This window comes from Ictalurus furcatus, chromosome 7 (genome assembly GCF_023375685.1).
Source record: "Ictalurus furcatus strain D&B chromosome 7, Billie_1.0, whole genome shotgun sequence".
NCBI lineage: Eukaryota > Metazoa > Chordata > Actinopteri > Siluriformes > Ictaluridae > Ictalurus > Ictalurus furcatus.
Window position 1 is genome coordinate 240,629 of NC_071261.1, and position 15,721 is coordinate 256,349.

At 38.9% G+C, this 15,721-nt stretch overlaps 2 protein-coding genes across 2 annotated transcripts; both read left to right on the plus strand.

The window, feature by feature from the left end:
• Positions 1 to 320: 320 nt before the first annotated feature.
• Positions 321 to 5,293, plus strand: zp3f.2 (zona pellucida glycoprotein 3f, tandem duplicate 2). The gene is made up of 7 exons (XM_053630051.1): positions 321 to 453; positions 2,177 to 2,259; positions 2,447 to 2,550; positions 2,929 to 3,020; positions 3,084 to 3,279; positions 3,377 to 3,479; positions 3,904 to 5,293. Exons 1-7 carry the CDS (start codon positions 321 to 323, stop codon positions 3,994 to 3,996), a joined length of 804 nt encoding a protein of 267 aa, XP_053486026.1. The 3' UTR covers positions 3,997 to 5,293.
• A 90-nt stretch (positions 5,294 to 5,383) lies between these two features.
• LOC128609469 (RING finger protein 212B-like) lies at positions 5,384 to 11,894 on the plus strand. The gene is made up of 13 exons (XM_053627944.1): positions 5,384 to 5,542; positions 6,110 to 6,237; positions 6,971 to 7,023; positions 8,165 to 8,239; positions 9,521 to 9,627; positions 9,890 to 9,950; positions 10,049 to 10,077; positions 10,198 to 10,241; positions 10,506 to 10,530; positions 10,658 to 10,715; positions 10,799 to 10,859; positions 11,169 to 11,199; positions 11,303 to 11,894. Exons 2-13 carry the CDS (start codon positions 6,138 to 6,140, stop codon positions 11,385 to 11,387), a joined length of 729 nt encoding a protein of 242 aa, XP_053483919.1. The 5' UTR covers positions 5,384 to 5,542; positions 6,110 to 6,137; the 3' UTR covers positions 11,388 to 11,894.
• Positions 11,895 to 15,721: the final 3,827 nt, after the last annotated feature.

The window sequence follows — 15,721 nt, forward strand, 5'->3', positions numbered from 1 at the left end:
GTGCATAAAATCATGTAGATGCAGGTCTTCAGTTAATGTTCACATCAGACATCAGAATGGGGGTAAAAGTGTGAATCTCTGTGACTTTAACCATGGCATGGTTGTTGGTGTCAGATGGGCTGGTTTGAGTGTTTCAGAAACTGTTGCATTTTCCTAGAAGTGACACAGGATAGTGTGAAAAAGAAACAAACAATGCGTCGGTTCTGTGGGCATAAACACCTTGATGATGAGACAGGTCAGGGGAGAATGGCCAAGTTCAAGCTGATGGTAACTCGAATAACTATTCTTTACAGCCATGGTGAGCAGAAAGGCATCTTGGAATGCACAACATGCTGCACTGTGAAGTGCATGGACTTCCCACGGTAGAGGAGGCTACACTGGGTTCCACCCCTGTCAGTCAAGACCAGGGATCCGAGGCTACAGTGGGCACAGGCTCATGGAAACTGGGCAGTTGTGTGTGAAAAACAAATAAACGTAACATACACAGATCGATCATCAGTAGTAACAAGTGGATCTTTTATGAAGTAATAAAATCACCATGAATATGCATTACTATTTATACTTAAATAAAGCAGCCGTGTAAAACATTGGCATACTATTCAACGCACTGTTATACAGTTTGAGATGAAATGATGGCTAAAGATATAACCCATTTTTATATTCGTTCATGTTCGGAGCTCCGGAAGGAGCCGCTGAAACTCGTCATGCTGCAACGGACTTGATGTTGAAATAAAATGGTGCCGTGTTTGTCACGTATAGATGGCAGTGGTTGTGAAGAGCAAATTTTTGTGGATGGATATGCATATGGATGTGGATGGACATGGATACTAGCATCCTGGATGGGTTCCACACACACACATTCACACACTCTTTCACACCTAGTGGTAAGTTTTTGGGAGGAAACTGGAGAACCTTGCAGAAAGAACGTACAGGACACAAACAATAACCAGAGCTCAGGATCAAATCATGGATTCTGAAGTGATGATGCAGCAACACTACCTGCTGTGCAGGTACTTGGCAGAACTTGCCACTTACTTATACAGTGCATTGATTTTTAAATATAGTTGTAATAATTTACCATAATACACATGAATAGTAAGTATGGCTAAAATAAAATAAAATGAAGCTGTCCTTCTACTTGTGTTGAAAAGAATTTGAAGCTTTTACTCGAACACAGTGCACACTGGTGACATCTGGTGGTCAAAAGGATGAAGTACAGCTAGTAATCTACTGCATGCTAGTAGAGGCTAAAAATCTGTACATACAAAAGCATTTTTATCAATAAAGGCAATTCGTAACACGAAATAATGCTGTATTTAAAAAAAAAATACAATTCCCTTATAAGAAACTTCTAGAACAGGTTACATCTGTTTATAGTGAATAATAAACACACAAATGTATTCATTTCCATTTAACCCATGGCCAGCCATTTCCTAATATTTCATAGGCAAGGCTCATGCAAGACTTGAGGGTGTGGTTGTGCTTGTTGATTTTGCCAGTGACATTATTAACCATTTCATGTTAATATGAATTATTTATAGTGTTGACTAGAAAATATCATTTTAAACAAAATATTATTGACATGTACACAGTTTTGTGGTATTCCTTGGAGTCTGGCACGAAAATATTTTTTTTTAAAAACGATTTAGGATTTTGTGTACAAAGTTATACAGATATAGGCTAGTACCAGACACATACTGCACTGAGAATGGCAAACAAAACAAAAAATATATGATTAGGAAGTGATTTACATGTTAGATGGTCTTTAAATTGGCTGTGCATAAGTCTACTGCTACTTCCTGGGACCATTTTCTGAAAGCCTTGATGCCCTGCCCTCTGAAAGAGGTTAATTGTTTCAGAAAGCTGATTGGGGAAGCATAATAAATACGGCTGATGGCAGCGAGGCCAGGTTTAGCTTGTGTTTAAGCAGATCTCTCAAGCAGACATGTATTTCATTTGGCTGTGTTGTTTTGTTTTAGCAGCTGCAAAAGTGGTCTTGTCCAGAGAAGGTTATTCACTAGCTTTAAACAATGTTTTTTTTGTTATTATTTTAAAGAATGAAAAGTTATATTTGCCACACTTTATACTAAATGAATATGCTATGCTCGGTACTTGATTATTGAGCTTTGTTTTTCTTTTGATTGTGGCTTTTTGTTTTTTTGTTTTTTATCTGCAGGTATTCATGTAAAGTGTGGAAAAGACTCGGCTGTAGTCACGTGGAAAGTGACCGAAAGCCTGGCTGAAACCCCCTTCAAACTTGTACTGGGTGAATGCTTTCCTTCGAAGTTCTCATCTACAGCTGATGGAGAAAGGGAGGCAGTTTTCCACTATCATTTCTCTGAATGCCTTTTCAGACAAAAGGTTAAAAAAAAGGGAAAAAAGTCTGTGTGAGATTTTATGATGCCTAAAATGTGGTAATCCAATAGAATGAGTCTTACCCCACCAGGAAACACCTGAGGAGCTGATCTATGAAAATGAGCTGATCATTAGGCCCTTAATAAAGTCAGATTCTGCACCGGTCATCTACCCTATTAAGTGTGTTACTGAAAGGTAAGCTTACAACTGAGAGTCTTTTGCTGTTGGTGGTGTTTTGTTTTTCCCACCCTTGAGAATACAAAGTTTTAAAGGTGCAATAGTCATAGACTGCTGGTCTGGAATACTTGTTTGTGTTTGGATGCACCTCCAGTCAGTTGTCTTTATAGCAGTGGTCACCAACCATCCTCTTTTGAGAGCTACTGTACCTTCCTGCAGGTTTCATCTCAAACCAAAATCTAACAGGCCTATTTTGTTTAGTTGATCAAGAACTTCTTAAGGTAATAGATTGTCAGGTGGGCATGACTATGGTTGGAGTGCAAATCTTCAGGAAAGTACCAGCCTTCCCTAATACACCTCTAAATGCATTGCTGAGTGTTGTGTACAACCTTTTAGGCCTTTTCCAGTTGCACAGCCTGCTTTTGGTGTCTTACAAGGTCAAGGAGAGTTGACTTTTCATATGGATCTTTTGAATGGTAAGTATGTCAAATGACTGTAGCAGGAAATTAAATTCAGGAAAGTCTTTATGTAATAAACATGCCTATTCCTTAAATTCTCCCAAACAGAGGATTTAAGTGGCCCGGCATTATCCAACACCTTTCCTCTCGGCTCATTTATTAACCTCTGGGCTTCAGTAGTGCAGCAGGGTCATCAGTCCTTAATGCTATATCTGGAAGAGTGTGTCGCATCTAACACCGTAGCACTTGAACCACAGTCATGGACATATCCCATCATTACTAACAAAGGGTATGTGGATTTAACATTTAAAAACATTGCACAATGCTTTCAAAAATGAAGGAAGCAAAATGCTAATACAAAGTGGTTCTTCTATCTTCCCCCATAGCTGTCTTGTGGATGGGAAGACTGGGTCCTCTAGATTCTTGCCAAGAAATCAGCCATCTTCACTTGTGCTTCAGCTACAAACCTTCAAATTTGCAACAGAACAAGTAGATGCATCCACATCAGTTTTTTATATTTTTTAATAATTCAGGTGTATGCACGACTATGGAATAAAAGAGTTCATGGTTTTCAGTTTCAGAGTGGATTTCCCCCCCTCACTGTGTTTTTGTTCACGTCTTGAAAAGCTACGTTCAATAATTCTGGCACTAATCTAATCCCATAGTTGTGGTCCCTCCTTGTACTTCATCATTCCCAGCAAAGTCTCTAGATCTGCCATGAGCCTGACCAGGATAAAGTGACTATGAAGATGCGTGGATTAGAATGATTGTTGCATTGTTAAGCAATTAATATTCTTAAATAATATTCTTAAACCGGAATCCCTGTAAAAAATGTGAAGCTTAAATCGTGTGTCTCTAGTTGATGTATCTTTGATCTCTTCTCCTAATTCAGTTCTTCTGCATTTCTACCCAGGTGTATATCCATTGCAAGCTAGTGGTATGGGACCCAGAAGATTTAAATGAGAGAAACAAAGCTTGCAATTACAACAAATCTATTGAAAAGTAAATATGCCTTTTTTTTTCTTTTCTTTTTTTTTTTGGAAGCTCCATAATCCATTTTTTCCCAATCAATCTTTGCTCCAGCTTCAGAATTTCATTGACAGGTGGGAGCTTGTAGATGACCCTTTCCAAGATGATCTGTGCCATTGCTGTGATTATGACTGCAATCAGCAGATGGATGGTTTGCCCTCAGGTGTGTGTACTTCAGCTTTTAGTCTGCTATTATGCTTGTGTAATTATCCTTCTTGTTTTTTGTTAATGTGGTGTTTTAATGTTCCTGGCCTTAGAAGCCCAAGGACCAGCTCAAAATTCTGTCTTGGGACCACTGCTTTTAACGTCACTTACCTCGTGAACGAGATGAGGCATTTCAGTAAAGACTTGACTCCTGGAAACAGGTTGGGTACTTGTCAATTGCTGAATATGATTCACTCGCTTTTAAAACATTGTTTTTTTTTTTTTTTTAAAAATTCACTTTTGTATTGTGAGCCTTGATGCTACAAGTCTGTGCAGCTGATGGGTGTGTGCTGATCTTAAAATCTCTGGCCACTGATGGAAAGTATTTTTTTTTTTCTTTTTTTTTTTTTCTGTGCTCAATTTTCAGGAACTGCATGGTTACATAAAGAGAAACCTGCTTCAAAGCGGGTTGTTCAGCCACGCATTCCTATTGCTTGGTAACTTGGACAAATGAAATAAAAGGCTATTGTGCTGCCACTTGTCTGAGGCGTGTTGTGTTTTTAAATATTTTTTTTTTTAACTTTGTCTCTGGCGTAATTTTACCTTACAACTGTGTTCATCCCCTTACCAGTCTCTTATTAACTTCAAGAGAAACAAATGACTTACACAGTTTATATCATGGAGAAACCAGGAAGTGCAGAAGTCCTGTCTGGAAGATTTTCATCTGGTGGGAAAACTTACTGTTACAAAGTGCTGACACTGGAGACTCCTTCCCTAAGCATCAAAGTGCACACTATCAACAACACTTTTGATTTTTATTATGCACACCTTTCAATATAGGATTATTAAGATTTTAAATGTATATGCTTTCCAAACAATTCCCTGAAACTGACCTGTGAGGTGCCAATTCTACCTCTACAGCAAATTCAAAGACGCAAAATCACCCCTTATCATACTGCTTTTAAAATCCAGTAGGCTTGCATGGTTAGGATTACCCTCTACCTAAACTGAATAGTAATATTTAGAAGTTGTCATATCCTACTCCCTCTTAAGTCATACTTTTTATCACAACCCTAAAATTGTAATGTTATATTTCAATCAGTTACAAAGTTTCGATTCAATATGATTGGTCAGCAGATTCATTAAAAAAAAGAATCGGTTTATAAGAATGATTGATTCAGTCGAGTCCGGCATCGCTACAACTCTCTCTCTCGGTTTGGTTCAACTTTTCAGACTGTAAAGCCGTGAAACAATTTAATGTAGTTGTTTGATTAGTCTTTTTTCTTCGCCGGATATTAATTAACATCAGGATTAGGCTCATTTCTGTTTGAGTCAGCTGTATGATACATATCACCGAGGTCATGCAACGCTCTATATTCGTGAGTGCACGAATATTACGTGCTGCACGGTAGCGGTAACCTTGACATTTCTCTACTCCATTTGCAACTAATTTCATGCGTATATACACATCTGGGACCAAATCTTTATTAAATATTCTAGCTTGAACTTATACTACACCTGTTAAGTGTTCACGTTAAAGTTCTGCAGCGGAAATCCTAAAATTTGTTGTAAAAAAAAAAAAAAAGCGATGTCATGTCTGCAGCCCTAGATGGCGATGTAGTGCTGTTTAATATACTACCGTACACCATGTAATGTTCGCGCACTCTCAATTTGGGCTTTAGCCTAACGGTCTGACGAGAAAATCGTTCCTTTGTGTTTGATCAAGCTAGCGAGTACACTGCAAGATATTTAAACTTGTCAGAACAAAACTGTTTCCGTGCTGCATAGTAAATACATATTTCACTAGATAGTTAATTATGCTCCCCTATTGATTGGGCTAGCCTTTTCGCTCCATAAATGAGTAGCTAGTTAACTAGCCACCTGCTTCGTTATGGTAGTGTTTAATAATAAAGTATTTTATAAATCTCTAAAATCTTTTTCCACAGGTCCACAGCTGTGTTTTTCTGAAAGGAAATGGATTGGTTTCACTGTAACAACTGTTTTCTGAGGCGAGGCAATAACTTTGTGGTGTCGAGCTGTGGTCATGTTCTTTGTGAGGGCTGCACCCAACCGAGTGAGATATAGATATACGACCTTGGAATGTAATGTCATGCAGTGTTTTACAGAGTAAATAGTTCTTCAACCACGACGGAATAAACCATTATAGGCCTAGGACATACAGTCTGTAGTTACATCTGCAAGACAAGTCAGTTCCTGTTATCGCTTGCATTATTCCAGCTATACACAGATAAACGTTCTCTCAACAGCCTCTTGTTTTCCTCCGTCTTGAAGTTTTCATCTTGTAATGAGACAAAAATGTTTAGCGTGTCATGTTATTAAAAAAAAACAAACAGTAAGCACAAAGTTCTCTGCCCTGATACAGACTGTTACACTATGCTAAAACTGGAGACTCCTTCCATAAATGTTACATCTATTCCATATCCTTACATGCACACGTAGCCAAAATTTTTGAAAAACATTATATAAGATCCAGCTCGGTCTGACCAACTAACAGCTGCCAAACACAGGCCGAGCTGGTCAAACTGGTAGCCTGTCTTCATCAGCTGCTTAACGCTGGTAGAAAGGAAAGAGTTTCTGCAATGTTGTAGATAAATTCTTTGTAATAAATTAACAGACCATCAAGGCGATTGTGAACTTATTGATCAATTTTGTAAAATGCAGGAAAATAATTTATCAACTGCTTAAGATGGTATACCAGTTTGACCAACACTGCCAGTGTTTTCGCTTGTCAGATTCAGCTGGATTAGGATTGCTTCTAATATTTTTGTCTCTGTCGTCCTTCTCAGATCACTGCTGTGTGTGTCAATCCAGCTGCAGCTACCTGCCTATATCTGACCAGGTTTGTGTGATAGGTTGACTGTAAGTGTAGACACTTTCCTACAGTAGGTAGGGATTGTGCCAAATAGATTGGTATTTGGAGGTATACACAATTCACTTTATCTTGACTACAACACCAGTCCCCAGCTGAAGAAAAGCAGTCCCTAGCATGATGCTTCCACCACCATGCTTCACTGTGGGTATGGTGGGTTTATTTGGGTGATGAGCTGTCTTGTTGTTGCACCGGGTTATACACAGTAAATGTATTTTGGTCTCATCAGGTCATAACACTTTTTACCACATGGCTGGCAAAATTTAGGCAGGCTTGAATGTTGGAGTATTTTTTCATGAGAAAGAGTTTCCGTCCAGCCGCTCTACCCCATAGCTCAGACGTGAAGAATCGAGACTGACCAGTACTTGTCAGGTATTCCTACACGTGCTATATCACATTAATGGTGGGAAAAGATTTGATGGGACTTATCTTAGTTTGAATTTTTTTTGTTACATCTCAAAAACCTGCAGTTTTAACAGGGTTGTGTATACTTTTTATATTCACTGTGTGAGGTGATGCCATTTTAAAGGGTTTTGAAGTCACCCTCAATTTTATAATCCATTTGGGGAATTAGGTTTTAGCGTTTTGACTTGTAGTAGTGATATTCTTTTTAAGGAAACAGGGCAGAGCTGAAAGTAGAATTAATAAAATAATGTGGTCTTCATTGCCTGTCTTGCCATTGTCCATACTGTGTGACTTTAAATTGGTCCAGACTTTTTCTCCAGAAACTTTGTTCTTATGGTCTCGATTGTGGTGCCATGCCATCCATTTTGGAACACATTAATTATAATAAAATATTTATGGCTCTTCTCTCCGGATATGTTTTTTTTTGTTTTGTTTTGTTTTTTAAGTTAGTGTAACACGTTCCCCAATAACTGCAGCAATTCCCAGTCCCCTTGCTTCAACAGAAGGGAAACAGAGCAATTTTTCTCTTCATATATTTAAAGTTGTACAGAAGTTCAGCATTAAGTGAGTGCCCCTGTTTGAATGATTAAAGAGCGATTGAATGATTATTGCCCCTGTAAGAACGATTTAAGTAAAACTGTTTGCTTGACATTGTTTGTTTGTCTTCTTTTGTCCACGCCCATCATCTTTGTTGAACTTGCTGAAGATGAAACCTCAGGAGCAGATGTTCTTCAGAAACCCAATAAACATCATTCAAACTCGACTGGAGCGTATTGCACAGGTCTATATTGTAATGTTTTTGTATACAGATTTAATATGCTTTATGATGGTGAGCTCATACTTTATATTTTGGAAAAAAACAAAGAAAGTGCCTACACATGCACCTTAAATGTTCTTAAATGAGTAACTTTTCATTTCTACAGTATGTTTTAATGTTGTCACTGCTGTTTGAAGTGAATTAATGAGATGTCATTGTTAGCTATACATATACCTCATTCATTCATTCATTCATTCATTCATTTTCCTTCCGCTTTTACTTATGGGGGTTGCAGTGGCAACAGGCTGAGAAGCCCAGACTTCTCCATCCCCAACCACATATTCCAGCTCCTCCTAGAAGATCCCCAGATGTTCCCAAGCCAACTGTTAGATATAATGTATCCATTGGGTTGAGGGTCTACCCCAGGGTCTCCTTCCAGTGTGAAATACCTGATACAGGTCTAGATGGAACACACCAAGGGGCGTTCTTGTAAGGTACCGAAACTACCTCAGCTGGCTCCACTCAATTCAGAGGAACATTGGTTCTATTCTGAGGCTCTTAAAGATGGTCAAGCTCCTGTGACAGAGACCAGCCCAGCCACCCATCGGAAATAATTTTGTAAACTTTCTTATTTAGAAGATTTCGATGAGAAATCTGTTATTTGCAGAACATAAATAAGCAAAATATTTTACCCAGATGAGGACGGGTTCCCTTCTGAGTCTGGTTCCTCTTAAGGGTTCTTCCTCATATCATCTTAGGGAGTTTTTCCTCACCACCGCCACCACCGACTCGCTCAATAGGGATAAATTCACACATTTAAATTCTGTATTCTGTGTTTATATGTTTCTGTAAAGCTGCTTTGAGACAATATCCATTGTTAAAAGTGCTGTACAAATAAAACTGAATTGAATTGAAAGTATTCACAAAGCCTAGTTCTGTTCAAATCTTTTTTGTCTTTGAAAATGCTTTTGCAACAAAAAAAATCTGCCAAGTAGTGTGCAGGGGACCGAATTCTCCTGATGCTACATCCAAAATCATTGATACAATATTTTATATAATTATAACAAGTATACGAATATCTAAAATATGGCAAACCATTAATTATGATCTTTTTCTGTTTGGGAGCTTATATCATTAAGAATATCTATGAATCTGCATTTTGCAGGCTTCTGTACAGTTTTGTAAATGTATTTCGTGCAACATTATAATATTAGTATAAGTAAGGTTATTTTGGCCCAAGCCTTTAGTAAACACTGCGCATTATCTAGTTTTTAACTTTCGTTTCCTTTCGTTTTTTGTTCCCAGATTGCGGCATTCCAGAGAAAACAGAAAGAGAGAGTCATAGCCTTCCACAAGCACAAATTTGTGGAGATGGAAAGAAGACTAAAGGAAGTCAATGAACAGTACCACAGGTGCAAACAGTAACCTTCCAAATTTATGATGTTCTCTAGTCTCAAATTTGGCTCCAATATGGCACTTTGTGTCTTATGTATCTCTTGTGTTATAGTCTGGCGATTAGCGGGAGTGACCGTTAAGAACGATATACCGTAACGGGCTTATGTTTATTACTGACTGCGTTGTGGAGAAGTATGAGAATTGGGCCCAGTAAAAATACCTGTTCATATACAGTAGATCCATCGAGTTCTTATTTTCTGTCCTCGTCTTTGTGTTTAGGCAGGTGTCAGAGCTCAGGAAGGAGAATGCTGAACTGAGGAAGCCTCTTTCCCAGAGGAGGGTGAGACAGACGGATATGTTTGTGTGTATACTAGGTGTGGTTGTAAAAGAAAATACTGCAAAAAAAATACTAGAATCTGTCTCTCTCCTAACGCACAGGTATCACCTGGGACATTTAAGGCTAACGGGTATTATCAGTACTTGTTCACTTTAAATGAGTATTTGTGTATAGTGTGTAATTCACTAGCAATTGTGACGGTTTAAATAATAATCCCGTTTATTCGATTGCTTTTCTTTTTTATTCACAGAAGCATTCCTAGAATGACATTACCAGTGGCCATCACTTCCCCAGGTATTTAGCGACTGAATGGCTTAACAGGGTTATTCCTTGGCTTTAAGTGAGTCAGGCGACTGGTGACTGGTGAAGCAAGGATTGGTTTCCTTCAATATCCTCCACATAGACCTAGCTTTCTGCCTAATGTTAAGCTGGTTAGCTGCCTTTTGAATTCTTTATTGTGGAAAACATCCTGCTATGCCATGTATATTTTTTTTGGAATAAATAAACGTGTTCGTTTACAGAAGATTATATTATAGCTTTCTCTTCCATTTCCCAAAGTCACTCCCCTCTCCAGGACTGTAAGGTAGATAACACTTAATTGAACTCTTAATTATTTTGTTCCTTTTAATATTGTGCTATATACTAAGGACTCACTTTACAGGCAGTGCTATTTTGGAAATAAAAAGTGTATCTTTGTTCACGTTTGATAGTCACCCAGGTTCCGGTGATACCATGGAGAGGTTTCGACACTTCACACCCAGCATGGCAGTGAGTTTTTAATTGTTCTTTTACAGAGTAATCCCGTTTTCTTTTTCTTTTTTTAAAGAATTTTTTTCATTTTTATGTGAAAGTCTCCGCTAGATTCAGCCACCCCTGTATCCTCTCTGAGTTCAGTGAACGAGCATGGATTTAGTAAGTTGTGCTTACTTTCAAAGCCTACATCGACATAACTGCTCTAAGCACACATTGCTGCTCATTTACTACATTTCATTAACTTGTACGCAAAATAATCAGGTTTCACTTGGTTGCCATGCAACACATTGATATGTGTGTGATATGTGTTAAAAAGTTGTCATATAAGCATTTTGGGATTTATCCTCCACCAAACCTGAAAATCTCAGTCAAACATGTCCAGTGAAACACATCTCTTCTCCAGTGAAAGATGTTTGGAGCAGTAATAATATCGCCCTCTTGATAATAATGCACTCTTCTCATTTTAAGGAACACCCACTCCTCTTACCACACCAGTGAGGTAGGTTAAATATAATCAAACAACATTAATAAGCATTCAAGTTCAAATTGGTATAAAGTTTAATATAGAGAATTTGCTTTCATTTTTATTTGTATTTTTTTAGGCCAGACCATGTAACTCCAAACATTTTTCAGTTCCAGTTGTTGCCTGGGGCAACATTTCAGTCTCCCCAGCCATGGAATGTGTAGTGGTCCGGCAACATCTAAGCAAGACATGCCGTATCAACTGGGTTGGTTGTAAACGTGACACCTATTTGTTTCAGAGAAATTAGATTGCAGCAGCAGTGGTTTAAATGTACCCTTATTTCAGTTTGTATGTTTTAGATAAGTTAATGGGTATAATGACCGTAAACTCAGCTGCATTTGTGCAGGTCAAAGCCTGTTTGTGAAAGATTTGAAGCAAATGGAAATGTGTTATTTCTTGTTTACGTACTGTTGCAGTCCTATAAAAAAGTAAAGTTCTGAAATTCAAGTTTTGAAGTTCTTATTCAGCTTTTCTAAAAGGCCAGTAGAAATCATGCCAGTTTCCAAGAGTAATTACGAAAAGGATCCTAGACATTCCAGGAATTTCAGGAACGAATGAGGCCTACGCGTGAGAATTTCTCAGATGTGGCTTCCAGCTGGTCACGTTGCCATAGAGGTCAGATTTGTGAAGCGCTGATGATATTGTGGAGGTCTGCACAGGTCTTCCTGTTTTCACCATTGAGCTCTGTAACTCCTTCAGTGTTGTAGTTGGCCTCTTGGACACCCCCCTCAGATTTCACAGTGCTCATCGGAAGGTTCAGAACTTTGCTGATCTTTTTATAACCTTGTCCAGCTTTTTTTTCCTCCTAACAACTTCATCTCAAAGCTTCACGGGCAGTTCCTTGGTCTTCATGACAGCAGGACTGATCTGATCTCCCATTTTAACTGTGAGACCTCCCAAATATTCATTGTGCAACCATACAGTTGGACACAGCTGGATTTGAAATGAACACAGGTGTACCTTGTTTAACATATTTAGTGTGAGTGCTCTGATTTCACACAAATCCTACAAATAGATAAAGAGAACTCAATTAAACAAATGAGATTTTACTGAATTTACAGAACTTACTGCAGTTACAATCAGAGTTCATGAGTAATAGTGCAATAAAAGAAACATTTAAACTTTAAAAAAAAAAAAAAAAAAGAGACAAAAATATTATATGTTCTCATTCATTTATTGAGGAAAATGTTCCAATATTACATATCTGTGAGGGGTAAAAGTATGTGCACCTTTGCTTTCAGTATCTGGTGTGAGCTCCTTGTGCAGTAATAACTGCAGATAAACGTTTGGGGTAAGTGTTGATCATCTGCACATCGGCTCGGAGGAGTTTTATCCCGTTCCTCAGTACAGAACAGCTTCAACTCTGGGATGTTGGTGGGTTTCCTCACATGACCTGCTTGCTTCAGGTTCTTCCACAACATTTCTATTGGATTAAAGTCAGGACTTTGACTTAATTCTTCTTTAACCATTCTTTGGTAGAACAACTGTGCTGCTTAGGGTCGTTGTCTTGCTGCATGACCCACTTTCTCTTGAGATTCTGTTCATGGACAGATGCCCTGATATTTTCCTTTAGAATTTGCTGGTATCATTCATTTGCTGGTTTATTCAGAATTCATTGTTCCATCAGTGGTGGGAAGTCATTCTGGTCCACATGCAGCGTGTTAGCATATTTTTCAGTAAATATATTTCCAATGAGGCTATTCACATGAAAAGCTGAGCTGGTTTTGGCACCTTAAAATTTTTATTAACTCAAGAAATCCACACATATAAAGAAATCACAACATTAAAGTCCTTAAATAAAGTTGTGTGTAATAAAGTGGAATGACACGGGAAAAAAGTATTGAACATGCTAAGAAAAAGCAGTTCTCCAGGGCAAGGTAAGGCAAGGAACCAGCTGAAATCTGTAAGTAGTTAGAAAGTAATTATACCTCCTACCTGTGTAAATGAATATCAGCTGGGTTAGTAAATTGATGGTCTATAAAAAGGCTTTTCGTTACCAAGGTGTCACACACGAAACATCTCACAAAGGGTAAAAGAAAAGAGCTCTCGCAAGACCTTCACAACGTTATTGTGGTGAAACATATTGATGGAATCGGATACAGACGTATTTTAGAATTTCTGAATCCTCCAGTAAGCACCATTGGGGTCATTATCCACAAGTGGAAGCAACATCACTCCGCCATCAACCGGCCACGCACAGGAGCTCCTCACAAGATTTCTGACCAGGGAGTCAGAAGAATAGTCAGAAGTGTAACCCAAGAGCCAAGGACCACTCGGAAAGAGCTCCAGAAACACTTGGAGGCAGCAGGTACCATCGTCACAGAGAAAACAATAGGCAATGCACTCCACTGCTCATGCTCACCCCGCAAGACTCCATTACTAAAGAAGGCATGTGAAGCTTGTTTATCATTTGCTACAACTCATTTGGACAAGCCTATGAAATACTGGGAGAGTGCAGTCTGGTCAGACGAGAGCAAATTGAACTTTTTGGCTGTCATACTACACACCATGTTTGGAGAAGAAATGGCACTGCACATCACCCTTAAAACACCATACCAACAGTGAAGTTTGGAGGTGAAGCATCATGGTGTGGGGCTGTTTTTCATCACATGGTACTGGCAGACTTCATATAATTGAAGGAACGATGAATGGAGCCCTTTACCGGGAGATTCTTCAGAAGAATCTGCTGCCATCCACCAGGATGATGAAGATGAGACGTGGGTGGAGCTTCCAGCAGGACAACGATCCAAAACATACAGCAAAGGAAACTCTCAATTGGTTTCAGAGAAATAAATCAAGGTGTTAGAATGGCCCAGTCAATCACCTGACTCGAATCCAATTGAACAAGATTTAAAGACAATACGTTTAGAAGAACGGACCAAAATCACACCTGAATACTGCGGCCCATTAATTTCTTCATACAGGAAGTGTCTTGAAGCTGTCATTACAAACAAAGGCTTCTCCACTAAGTATTAAATACATTTCAGTTAGCGTGTTCAATACTTTTTTACTTTATTACACATAACCTCATTTATGGACTTTAATGTTGTGATTTCTTTATATTTGTGGATTTCTTGAGTTAATACTGATGTCTGGAGAAAAGTTCATGTGAATAACCTCATAGGAAATATATCTACTGAAAAAAAATGTTGATTCGTTAAATACTTATTTCCCCCACTGTTGGTGGGATAAGGTTTTTATGCTGGAATGCAGTGTTTTCCTTTCTCCAAACATAGCGCTTCTCATTTAAACCAAAAAGCTCTATTTTGGTCTCATCTGTCCAGAAAACATTTTTCCAGTAGCCTTCTGGCTTGTCCACGTGATCTTTAGAAATGTTCTTTTTGGAGAGCAGTGGCTTTCGCCTTGCAACCCTGCAATGCACACCATTGTTCGGTGATCTGATGGTGGACTCATGAACATTAACATTAGCAAATGTGAGAGGGCCTTTAGTCGCTTAGAAGTTACGCTGCGTTCCTCTGTGACCTCGCAGACTATTACACGTCTTGCTCTTGGAGTGACCTTTGTTGGTCTGCACTCCTGTGGAGGGGAACAATGGTGTTAAATTTCCTCCATGTGTACACAATCTGTCTGACTGTGGATTGGTGGAGTCCAAACTCTTTAGACTAGTCCAAAATACATCAGACTCCAGGGATTCCTAAGGACAGAATATCAGCCCTATAGGTCTTCCAGAAAGGGAAGATCAAGCGCTTAAGATCCCAAAAAGAGAGCAGACGGAACTATTTGGCCACAGTCACCAAAGGTACACTATACCAATGTATGACCAAAGGTTTGTGGCCACCTGACCATAACATATCATATGTGCTTTTTGAACATCCCATTCCAGATTTACTCACCTCTTTGCTGTTATAATAACCTCCACTCTTCCGGGAAGGCTTTCCACTAGATTTAGAGTGTGGTTCTGGGGCACTGATGTTGGGTGAGGAGGCCTGGGGTGTAGTCAGCATTCCAGTTCATCTAAAAGTGTTCAGTGGGGTTGAAGTCATGGCTCAGTGCAGGCCACTCAAGTTCTTCCCTTCCAACCATGGCAAGCCATGTCTTCATGGAGCTCATTTTGTACACAGTGGCATTGTCATGCTGGAACAGGTTTGAGCCTCTTAGTTCCAGTTAATTCTTCAGCATACCCTGCTGGCAACAAAGAAAAATAGAAACCCTCATAGAATTTGTAATGGTTATAATAGGAATTGTATTGGTTTTAATGGAAACTGTAATGGTCCCTGTGGGTCTCTACTGGTAATTTGTTGCCTTCTTTTGGTGGCATGTTATGTCTAGTGGATACCATTAAGGACCAATAATTGTAATGGTTAATAGCTGATGGTTTGTAATGGAAATGTAGTGGAAACCATTAGAATTTCTGTGATGGTTTTCAGCAGGGCACAAAGACATTCTAGACAATATGTGCCTCTAACTTTGTGACAAGAAGCAAAGGTGTGATGTCCACATACTGCATACAATGTTTCTGGTTAAGATTGGGGAGGGT

Coding starts and splice junctions, on each gene's coding strand:
- zp3f.2 (XM_053630051.1), top strand. CDS start 321: ATGCACAACATGCTGCACTGTGAAGTGCATGGACTTCCCACGGTAGAG. Junction 454..2,176: donor CTCATGGAAACTGGGCAGTT/GTGTGTGAAAAA, acceptor TTTTATCTGCAG/GTATTCATGTAAAGTGTGGA. Junction 3,021..3,083: donor TTTGAATGGTAAGTATGTCA/AATGACTGTAGC, acceptor GCCTATTCCTTA/AATTCTCCCAAACAGAGGAT.
- LOC128609469 (XM_053627944.1), top strand. CDS start 6,138: ATGGATTGGTTTCACTGTAACAACTGTTTTCTGAGGCGAGGCAATAAC. Junction 9,951..10,048: donor AGCCTCTTTCCCAGAGGAGG/GTGAGACAGACG, acceptor CCTAACGCACAG/GTATCACCTGGGACATTTAA. Junction 10,860..11,168: donor AGTGAACGAGCATGGATTTA/GTAAGTTGTGCT, acceptor TCTCATTTTAAG/GAACACCCACTCCTCTTACC.